The 11,511-nt window shown below is 42.6% G+C and overlaps 1 protein-coding gene across 1 annotated transcript; it reads right to left on the reverse strand.

Moving 5' to 3' along the window:
* Positions 1–4,496: 4,496 nt before the first annotated feature.
* On the reverse strand, positions 4,497–9,303 carry si:dkey-174i8.1 (arylsulfatase I). Its single transcript, XM_049600484.1, has 3 exons — positions 8,693–9,303; positions 7,566–7,898; positions 4,497–7,300 (listed from the first exon to the last, which is right to left on the reverse strand). Exons 1-3 carry the CDS (start codon positions 8,995–8,997, stop codon positions 6,223–6,225), a joined length of 1,716 nt encoding a protein of 571 aa, XP_049456441.1. The 5' UTR covers positions 8,998–9,303; the 3' UTR covers positions 4,497–6,222.
* Between the last annotated feature and the right edge of the window lie 2,208 nt (positions 9,304–11,511).

The following is an 11,511-nucleotide window of genomic DNA, read 5'->3' on the forward strand; positions in this document are numbered from 1 at the left end:
CTGTGCACTCAAAATACTAAAGTGTCTAGTACAGAAGTATGTGATTTGAAACACACTGATTGGCTTGGTGTGTCAGGACCCTTAGGCACAGCAGTCCTTAGCTTGCTATCATGCACACAATGAAAATGCTAACATGCTAATGTTAAGCAGGTGTGCTTACCATGTTCACCATCTTAAATTTAGCATTTTAGCATGCTAATATTTGCAAGTTAGCACTTAATAAAAAGTGCTGCAGAGGCTGATGGGAATGTCATTTGCAGGTATTTGATCTTAGACCAAAGTACAGGAAAAATTAAAATATTGATCTACAGAGCTACAGTAGATGAAAACTTCAGGGATCACTAAAGTCATCAGGATTCATGCTCTGGGCACCATGAACGTCTGTACAGAGTTTCATTGCAATCCATCTTGTAGTTATTGAGATAATTCATTCTGGAACAAAGTGGTGGACATCAATAACGTTGTACTGCCTGTACGTGACAAAATACACAACCACTGCTATTACACACAATGAATGAAACTTTGCACGGCCTTTGTAATTGTGAGTCAGCAAATTCAAAGCAGTTTCTGATGTCATGTTTCTATTTTGTCTACTTCCAACTGCACATGCTGTACCCATTAATAATACTTACACTGTTATCTTGCACCAGTGTTCTCACGAACACACCCTGACACACTCACAGAGAGTCTTTGCAAAACACTGATACCAAGAAAGTGTGTTCCTAAACACCAGCCCCCTCCCTGTTTAGATGGAAAGTAACTCTAAAATGACAGATTCAGTCTGTTAACGGCTCTTGTGTAAATGTCCTTGACCCAGACACCAAAGACAAACCTGCACACATACTTGTATTTATTTTTAACATTATTAATAGTAGTAGGAGCAGGACTCGTGTTAAACTGATACAAATATAAGAATAATGTAATAAAAATAAAAATTTCCTTGATATAGAATGCAAATAAAAAATGAGAGAGGGTTAAAAGGAAAACTGTGAAGATGTTTGACTTAACAAATACTTCACCTACATGATATATGACAGTTTTGGTCCATAAGACAAAGCTGTAACAATCACTTGACCAATAGAACTACACTGTAAACTATCAAATTGAGTTTTCTCATATATTCAAAGGATACGATCGGTGATACTCCAATTTTTTTATTTTTTTTTAAGATATTTTTTGGGCGTTTTAGCCTTTAATTGATAGGACAGCTTAAGCGTGAAGGGGGGAGAGAGAGGGGGAAGGACATGCAGCAACACACACAGCCAGGCTGGAGTCGAACCCGGGCCGCTGTGGCAACAGCCTTGTACCTGGGGCGCCTGCTCTACCACTAAGGCCAAAACACACCAGCGCCGTACGACACGTGTCAAAACAGCCGCCTCCATTATTTTCTATTTACAAACCCACAACGGCGGCGGCTCGACGTGCCACGCATGCTATTGTCCTATTTTTCCAGCGTCGCTGCCCTAGAAAAAGCGCTACTTTGAACTTCCCAGCTCTCTCGGACTGGAGTGTGCAATAGAAATCCGGTTGACGCCCCGCAGCGCAACGCTTTTTGTGTGTGTTGGGGGCGGCACTTGACTCGCATCAATGACGCTGCCGTCATATGACGCTGCCGGTGTGTTTTGGCCTTGAGCCACCGACGCCCCATATTCCATATATTTTTAAAAAATTTTATGGTCTTCTTCTTCCCACTCCTTTTCGGAAATGTAAACCGAATTGCGAAGTTGTGTTGAGAATCTTTCGTTTCCTTTTTTCTTATGACATTTCTGTTTAAATGTTCGAAATAAATAAAAAATCTAAATCTAAAATTTTTATGGTCATCAAATCCCATGACAACACCCCCAATAAACTGATCCTACATCCCAGTATTTTCTGCGTGTAGCCAAACTCAGATATATCTAACTGTGCCGTCATTTTCCAAAAATCCCATCTGAAAACATACCTTTTCTTATTATTATTATCATTATTAATAGTAGTAACAGTAGTAGTAGTCGTAGTAGTGGCGGTAGTAGTAGTAGGATTTAGAAAATATTAAAAATGCATCAGTAAGCCACACATGCAATGGGTGCCATGTTCCTTCATCACAATGAACGTGGATATCGTAGTTTTGTGTTTCTCCCACACACATATATCCTCTAAATACTCATTAGCCCAACAAATTTAAGTACAAACTAGTCCCTAAGAGTCAAAGACAGTCAGAAAGTATTGAAAGACAAAGTGATGCATTTTGATCCTCTAAACGGATTTGTTGACAATAATGAAAGCCTCATCCTTTAAACTTGAAGATTCTCCAACTTTCACCTCATCCTTGCTTGTCTGAGTGTGTGTTATGTATGCAGTGAGGCTTTTTCACTAAACAAGATATTTTAATCAGATCTACAAGCACTTCAGACATGACAGCCCCCTGCAGCCCCTGGGGAGCTCTCTCTTCCCTCCTCCACTCTTTTTATTTAACAGAGCTCTGAGCAAAAACATGGCTAATGCTTCTAACTCGATCTTCCAAATGAGCACAAACAAATGAGTAGGATGAGGAGCAAAATGAGAAAGAAAGACAAGGGGGGGTGGTTTGCAGAGGGAATGAGCAAAGAGCTGAGGGATAAATGGAGGGAGGGAGGGGGGTGACAGCGAGGGAGGAGGAGGCAAGTGGGGAAGAAATAGCGAAGAAGGACAGTTGAATATTCATTATCAGGCCGCTGGGGAGAAATCTACAGCCCTGTTGCTACTGTGTGTGGGATCGCTGCTGACACACACACACACACACACACACACACACACACACACACACACACACACAGACTCTTCTAAATCCGCACACACACTCAGATTAAGACACACAGCTAAAGGCTGGGGTCAAGGAATGAGCTGCTGCACTCAGTACTTATCACTGTTGAAGCTGTTTACTGTGTACATGTTGTATGAGACCAAGCAGCACCACCTCTGATTCATTCCTATTAAGCTACATCAGCAGCGCGGCAGCAGCTTCACCAGCAGGCAGATACATCACACCTAATCAGACAGCATGAGCCTAAACTATGGTTTCCCCAGCCCAGTATCCCTAGGTATTACATCCATATTGGATGATTCTGCACCTCACGATTTAGGCCCATTGCCAGTGCTCAGTGCCAACACGGGAAGTAGTGTGCCTTTCATGTAGTGAGGTGGGGGTGGTGGATGGGCGTGGAGCACATCTGACTTCTCTGAGTTAGCATCCTGTCACAGACCTGCAATTAATCTTTGTTTTTTTGTATCCATCACCATAATGTTTCTCTAACCTTAAAGGAGCACTCCACTGATTTAGCATTGCATGTCTGCAACATACTTCACTAACATTAATCATATTGCAATAGCTGTTAGGGGTGTGGGGTTAGTATCATTTTTGTTATCATTCAAAAAAAGAAAAATGTTGTGATACTCACAATATTTTGGCTTGTTGACATATTGATGTCATACTGTTACCCACGGACACAGCAAGCAAGGCTCAAAGCGAAGATATTACAGACTCCGCAGTGGTTCCAAAAAGAGGAGGAGCTTCAGCAGTGTGGAATAAACTGTGGCATCCTGAATGTTTTATGAACAGCCCCGGACTTCTCAAACTCTTTTAGTGACTTACCGCTCAGAGGGAACTCATTCAGCGGCTCCTCTGGCAGCAGCACAGCGTCTCTCTCTGAATCTCACTCTGAGTTACTGTTATTGTTCACAAACTAAAGAAATTAGATTATTTTTGTTTAGTTTTTAATGAAGATTTGACGGCAGACTGTAAAACTATATCACTTATATATGAGCTAACTCTGTGGGGATGGTGGTTAAAGTGTCACATAGCAGACCACTGCAGACAAATGTTCGAGACCAACAAACAACAAAGTCGCTGCTGTTTTTCCAGCGGGTTTTAGGCATCAAATGTGGGTGTTTGGTAGCAACACATCACTGTTTTCCCAGCAGGATAATGACACATAAGCAGTTTGGGGTTTTTTACCAAAATATTTCTGCTTTTACAGCGAGAACTGTGCCCCCAAAACCGTGTATTTTAATCCAAAACGTGACATTAAACGTGACGTTAACCACAACACTGTTTAAATATAAATTACATACGCACGTACACATGCAACATATCCTTGTTTTGCAAAAATGTTAAATGCCAACCTTTTGCTGACAATTGGGTTGAATCTGGTTCTCTCTATTTTCCCTATAACCAGTGTCACATTACATTGTTCATGGCAGGAACCATCTTGGAAATTCTTTGGAAATAATTAGAAAATAACAGACATGTAAAATAAAGCTGCCTTTTTGCACCCTACAGGTTTAGTCCATGACGCTCTGCAGAGACTGTGTGAAGTCATGAGATGCAAATACAGTTTTTTTGCATTTATGATTTAATTTTGATCATTTTAATCAGTTTTCCAGCATTTCATAACACAATAGATGAGTTAAGTAACATTTAGAAGTCCAAGACAGACTGACAGTATCAGCTACTGAGCTTTTGTTTGTTAGTTATTACAGCTGAGACTGGACACTTTGTGTTGCTCAGAGGTCTCTTAAAGGCAGAGCAGTGTGCCACTGTGTGAGCAGAAGTGAATGTGTGTAACCTCTAAACAAAAGAACAAGGTGACATTTGACAAAAACAACCCCCGTGGGTGTCTTTGTGTCATCCTTAAAGGGTCCTCTCGGATGAGTAGGAGATGAGACATCGAGACGTCACCCTCCATTCCTCTTCCCATCTCTTCAGGCCTCACTTCCACATGCACGCACTCTATCTGTATTATTCAAACTGCTCATGAATACAGGCGTACATGCACAGCGACACACACATTGCTCCCTACGCGGTCCAGCGACGGCCCAAAGTCACCCTGCCGCAGTTTGGCCGCAGGACAGTGAGTGAGTCAGCTTGCTCAGCCGGCCGCACAGCCTCGTCTGCTTTTCTATCAGGCTGCCTGTTTATCTGCAGACCTCCAGTATTTGATTGTGGCTCTATCTCGTCTATCTGACCTGTCTGCTGGTCTGTATTTTTGTTTGTTTCCATCTCTCTTTCCCTTTACCTTCCTCCTGGTAAAGACGTCAATATGCTTCAAATGAAGTATCATCGAACAGCGCCTGAAACATCCTACCTCACAATTTTATGACGTTGGTATTGACTATGTCAATACTTCCCAAAATTAAGATTATATGACAAGCATGCCGACTACATGCAGTGAATGACCAGGTGTTCAGGGGCTTTTGTATGTTGCCATTGGAAACAGGTAGCCTATTAACATTTTTGCCCTCAGATGTCAGCAGACAACACTTCATAAATTATAGTTCATTTGAAGCACACTGAACCTCCTTGTCTAATTAAAGGAACTTTGGTATTTTTCAACCTGAACCCTGTTTTCCCATGTTTTCTTGCCTCTGTGACTAACTGGAAATTGGTCCAGTACTGAGTGAGACCCCTGCAGCTGGCAGCAGCGAAAAAAGCTGTGTGTAATCATTTGAGGTACGTTTGCACCGTCAATTTACGTCCACTAAAAGTGCTTGTTTTTGCCACTGACAGGCTCAGATTGTTATGAGGCTCTGACAACGTTAATTAAAGGATCCCTACAGAGTAAGATCCTTTTATTTTAACCAGAAACAGCCTCAAAATCACTAATGCCTACCACACCAGACTGCATTTAAAAAAAACAGTAATTTTATAATCCTAAAACACACTTCATTCAAAGTCAACAGAAACAAAATAGAACTCACAAAAGCCGACTTGGCTTGTCTTTCCACTGTTACAGTAATCACCAACTCTGTTTGGGTCAAATAAACCCTTAATTCACTCAGTTAGATTTAAAAATATGATGGTTCTATGCACGCTAAATGACTGTTTATTTAAATGGAGTTTTGTGTGTTTTGCGATGGCATTTTCTAGGCTGTTTCTGGTTAAACAAAAGGATTTTACTCTTTAACAAAAAGGTCTTTCTCTATAGGGATCTTTTCCATAAGATGTCTGACACTTTGAATAACAATCTGAGCCAGTCAGTGACAAAAATAAGCACTTTTAGTGGATATTAATTGACAGCACTTAATTGCCCCCAGGGATTACATTGCAACCTGTTTCGCCACTGCAGGCTGCAGCCCTCTTGTTCAATACTGGACCAATTTCAAAAATTGTTGTTCCCATTAGTCACTTCAACACAAACATTTGGGGAAATAGGCTCCAGGTTGAAAGATACCAAAATTACCCTTTAATGTTGAGAGATGAGACATTCAGAAGAACAGGGTGTTCCTCTGCAGGCGTGACCCCACCTTCTTAAAGAGGGCTTTTAATTTGCAGACTTTGCAATGCTTAATCTTCATTATCCTTTCTTTCCTGCCATCGTCTTCTCCATTATGCCCCTCCAGGCCCAGCCAGGGACTCCACACCCCTCCATGGAGCTCAGGGTCAGCCATAGGATCATCTGGTGGATTTCTGGGCATCACAGCTGTCTGGTTGTACTCTGCCAGCCTGGTCAGCAGATGCTTCACTATCCCTGGACGAGCTTCCGCCAGGTCCGATCTCTCATAGGGGTCAGAGGAAACATTAAACAGCCAAACTGATTTCCCAACTTGATTGCGCCGCTTCTCAAGTTTCTGCCACCGCTCTGGACCACCGGGTAGAGCCTGTGGTGGTATCCAGTCCCCGTCACCCACATTTCCTGTCAATAGCTTCCAGTCCCCAGCCCTTATTGCTGCCCTTACGGCTGTGTCCCAGATCCCAAAGCCATTGAGTACCAGCGCCTTGTCATATGGCTCCCCAGGCTTCCTGGAGACTGGGTCAATGTTGAAAAGGATTTCAGTGCGAGGACAGGGTAGGCCTTCGCTGATAGTCCCCCACACATCGTGACCGTCTAGGCCCTGGTGGGACTGCAGGGCCCCGGCCAGCCCCAGTAATGTGGGATACCAGTCAGAAACATGGATCAGTGCTCTGCTGACTACACCCTTCTTCTTCAGGACGGGACTATGGACAAAGCCCACAGCCCGGATGCCCCCTTCCCAGTAGGTCCCTTTGCCACCTCTTAGTGGCCAGTTGCTTCCTCCAGAGAGTGGCTGCCCACCGTTATCAGATGAATAGATCAACACTGAATTTTGATAAAGCCCACTAGTCTTTAGTTGCTCAACCACTTGTCCAACCCCATCGTCCAGGCAGCTCAGCATGGCTGCGTAGTGGCGCCTGAGACGATTGCCCTGGGAATCATAGGGGTGCAGAAAATGGTCTGGTACCTGCAAGGGTGTATGGGCGGCCTGAAGGGACAAATAGAGGAAGAGTGGTTTTTGGGGGTTGTGGCTCCGAAGGATCTGCTTCACTCTGGTTGGACAAAGGGAACATTGTACAGCTTATACGGTCGTCTCTCTCTGTGTATGAATCTGTTTAAAGATTCAGTATGTAATTCTGGAGAAAGACATTTGATTGTCTCATTCCCAGGTCATCAAACGCTCACAATTTGGGTTAGCAGTTCGGCCCGACCACCAACCCAAGGTCGTCGATTGACGACCTAGGCATGTGACTCATCAATCTACTAACTTTCTGTAGAATTGCAAACTGAACCTTAAGTGAACACCTTAATGCTCACCTCTCTATGTAAAGCAGAGTGGAGTAGTTGCCGCTCATCTCCCACGCAGGCCTGTCTCCATCATGCAGGTCAAATCCACAAGCCTCAGCCCCGTCACAGCTCCGATAGGAGAAGTGGTCTCCACTGCCAGTCAGTGTACCCAGGAAACTCTGAAAGCCGCGTCCTGTGGGCAGACAACTCGGCCTGCAGAAGCCCAGGTGCCACTTCCCGACCATGTGTGTGGCGTAACCAGCTTCAACCAGACACTCTGGTAGGGTGGGGATGTCCGGGGGCAGGCAGAGGGGTTGACGTGATCGGATGATCGAATGCTGGAGTCCAGTGTGAATTTGGTAGCTAGAAAGAAAGAGTCTCGATAAGCTGTAGTGTATATTATGAAACAATAATGAGAAATTTCACAGATGGTTTAAGAAATATTGCACCCTTGGATACTCTCACACTGTTACACAACATAAAGCTGAGATGTTCAGTGATTTAATCATTTTGTAATAAGCTGTTATTTTACTTTTTGTTGTATCCACTTTGAACCTGCCAAATTCCTGCCAGAAAACTCTTTAATCTGCACTGAAAATATGTCAGTGTGAGGTCATCCAAAGAGATAATAGAAATCCAGGATCAAACAACAGAACAGACCCAGAAATACGAGGTGCTTTGCCAATAGCTGTTTTATTAAGGATAGTAAAGATTAGATTAATTGTAGCTTATAAATTTTGATATTGCTGTGATGTGAGGCAGCAGTCTGTGGTGTCCCTCTCTAGCTATGAAACAGATCATTTCTGCTTTTGTGGCCAATATGATCAAACCAATGTCTGGAAACACTATTGTACTCCAGTAAAACGGGAATTAGCTCTTTGTTTCTTTTATATCAATCCATAACTCAGAATAGGGGTTTATTTTGTTCTAGCGATTAGATAAGATAAATAATTTAGTGCTTCATCTTGGCTCTATTGGTGGTACTTTTATTTTATGGCCTTTTTGTACTGAAAGCTGCCCCATCACTGAATTCACCATTAGAGATGCTCCCAAAGACAAAACGCCTATAAAGTCTATGCATAATTATATAATAAGAGAGCAGATGCAGTAATGGGATAATTTCTGCATAATGATGCAATGATGAGGAAATCACTCACCGCCCTGTCATGAGTTGACTGCGAGAGGGTGAGCAGATAGGCTGGACGTAGTAATTCTCAAGTTTGACCCCCTCTGCTGCCAGCTGGTCCAGCACCGGAGTGTGGATGTCGGAGCCATGGTAGCCAATGTCTCCGTAACCCTGGTCATCCACCATGATAAAGATAAGGTGTGGAGGCCTGGGCCTTTTCACCTCCTCCGTGCCGACACTGTCATCCACAGACTCGTGTTCACCCAGGCAGCCGAGGCCACTGAGCAAGGTCACCCCAATCACCAGGAAAAACACAGAGCAGATTCCTCCCCTCATCTCCAGCTATCTGCTAACGTCTGATTTTGTCTGTATTTTCTTTTCTGCTTAGTCTGCAGTCAATAAATCTCAAGCCGGATCGCTTCTGCAGAAAAATGAGCAGATCTGTGTGTCCGAGGAGCCGGTCCAAAGGTCTTATCTGCCCATTAAGTATGAGTTGTCGTCTTTTTCTGGGGCTTATTCTTGGTTTTGTGAGATAGGGTTGAGATGGTGCCAGCTGCCGTAGTGGGTGGAGAAAAACTGCTGTCTCTATGATGGGCAAGAAGTTGGTAGAGGTTTGTGTATGTGTGTGTGTGTGTGTGTGTGTGTGAGAAAGAGAGACTTCCTTCTTTACAGTAACTTGCTACATTCCTCTATTTTCAGGGGCGTCAGGTGATGGCTGGGAAGACTTGGGCAACTAAAATACACACAAGCCTTCACACACATACACACACACACCAGACAGGTACTGTATATACACTATACGGGCTGTATAGCCAGACATTATTTACTTGGATAAGAACCTGACTGATTCTCCTGTAACTCACAGCATGACACCTAAGGATGAGAAAAAGTACTTGTAGAAAGTCGTGATCAGCTCCAAGTAGTCAACCTTTGTTGCTAAAGGTACAAAACACAAACTCTGATGACCAAAATTACAAAGAATGGATCACAGTTGCTTATGGCACCTCGACTTGCACATCATTTACAACCGCTATCAACCCAATCATGGTCTGATTCAAAAATGATATTGCGCTAATATCATTACAGGGCAAACACGCCATTTGTGCAGGTTTAGTGGCTGCAAAAAATAATAACTAGGTCTACTCATGGTCAATGGTCGTAAAGGAAAAGTTCAACATTTAATTCAATATGTTCATTCACCTTCTCGCCGAGAGTGAGACAATGAGGTTGATACTAATCTAATAAAATATAAAGCTACAATCAGCAGCCAGTTATCTTAGCTTAGCATAAAGACTGGAAACAGAGGCGAACAGCTGTCCTGCCTAAAAACACCTCTAAAGTTCACTAACCAACATTTTTATCCCATTTTTTTTTTAAATCTGTACAAACCCCTCATAAACCACAACTCATTTTTACATTTCAGTTTTTATATGAAGATTGTTGAAATACGTTTTTGAGGCCTTCACATACCAGCAGCAAAACTGGGAGTGAAACAAAAGTTGATCCGACATTGGACAGGTCAAACACAGATAGATCTAATAAAATTATTAATGTCTGCATTGCATTGCATAATTAGGGCATCAGTTTCATTGTTGATGTAAGGCGTTTGTGCTTTTTCCTCAATTACAAATCAAAATATCTGCTGTGAAACGAAGTCCACAAATCAGATTCATTTGGAAATGATAAAGAAACAAGCATGTTTCAATTTGAGCAAGTCGGAGTGGCAGGATTCATTCAGAAAGCAAAATGTACAAAATGTAAGTAGAGAGAACTGTCTTGCTCTCCATTTCCCTGTCAGTATAGCAGAAGAGCTTTGTGTCTTTTGTGTGTAAAAGTTCAGCGTGACCCCTTTCGCTGTGTTCAAAGTGGGGAATTACAGGAAACGTCTGGAAGCCACTGCTCTGGGTAATCCACAGACCTCGCTGCACATGTTTTTGTAGGGACTACTTCTTCTTCTTTGATATAAAATAATATTCCATTGACTTCTATTGTATTTTGATTGCAAATGAAATCTCTAAAACATGGACTAATAAAAAAGCTGGAAACCACAAGAGGCACTGTGAAAATTTTGTTTTTCTGTACTTTGAAACTGTCCATTTAAAGCTGATCCTTCATACAGCAATATGTATTACTACCATTACAGCTTCTACCACAATAACTGTCACTAATACTGTCATAACTCCTATTCCTTCTCTGACTGCCACTCCTATTAAAGTGCTTTTACAACTGCTACCGCTAATATATCAACTGTGATTTCCCGTACTCCATATTCCCAACTATACTGTAAATCCCTAATGAAAATCAAATAACCCCTGTCATCTGTCTTTTGTTGCTTGATACAGCTCAATTAATAGAGTCACCTGATGACAATTACTGCCCGTGCCAGGGCAGTAAAACCAATCAGACTACGGAGGAACATCCGGTGTTGTGATGAGAATGTTTATCGACCAAGGGGCTCTGCCATCTCCTTCCCATAATGCTGAGAGGAAATCAATGCCTCAGATACGAGTCCATTTCCTACGCTGTAGAAGCAAACTCGTGTTGCCTCACCCTGTGGGAAATTTCACAGGCTTTTTGCCCACAGTGAGTGTGAGGCACATGCTGAAGAGAGTACGATCTATATGGCAGGGGAGGGAAAGATGACGAGGAGGTAAGAATAAGGATAACAAAGTGGGTGGGGGTGATACATTGAGGTGGATTAGATGAAAGATATGGTGGGAAATGGGAAGATATGAAAATGAATATATAGCATAAAAAAAGAAAAATTAAGCAGTAAGTAAAAATGACAAGAAGGGCACTGGAAATGAGAGAAAAAAGAGGGATAACAGTGAGACGGAGAGCAATAATATG

This window comes from Epinephelus fuscoguttatus, linkage group LG16 (genome assembly GCF_011397635.1).
Source record: "Epinephelus fuscoguttatus linkage group LG16, E.fuscoguttatus.final_Chr_v1".
In the NCBI taxonomy this organism is placed as follows: Eukaryota; Metazoa; Chordata; class Actinopteri; order Perciformes; family Serranidae; genus Epinephelus; species Epinephelus fuscoguttatus.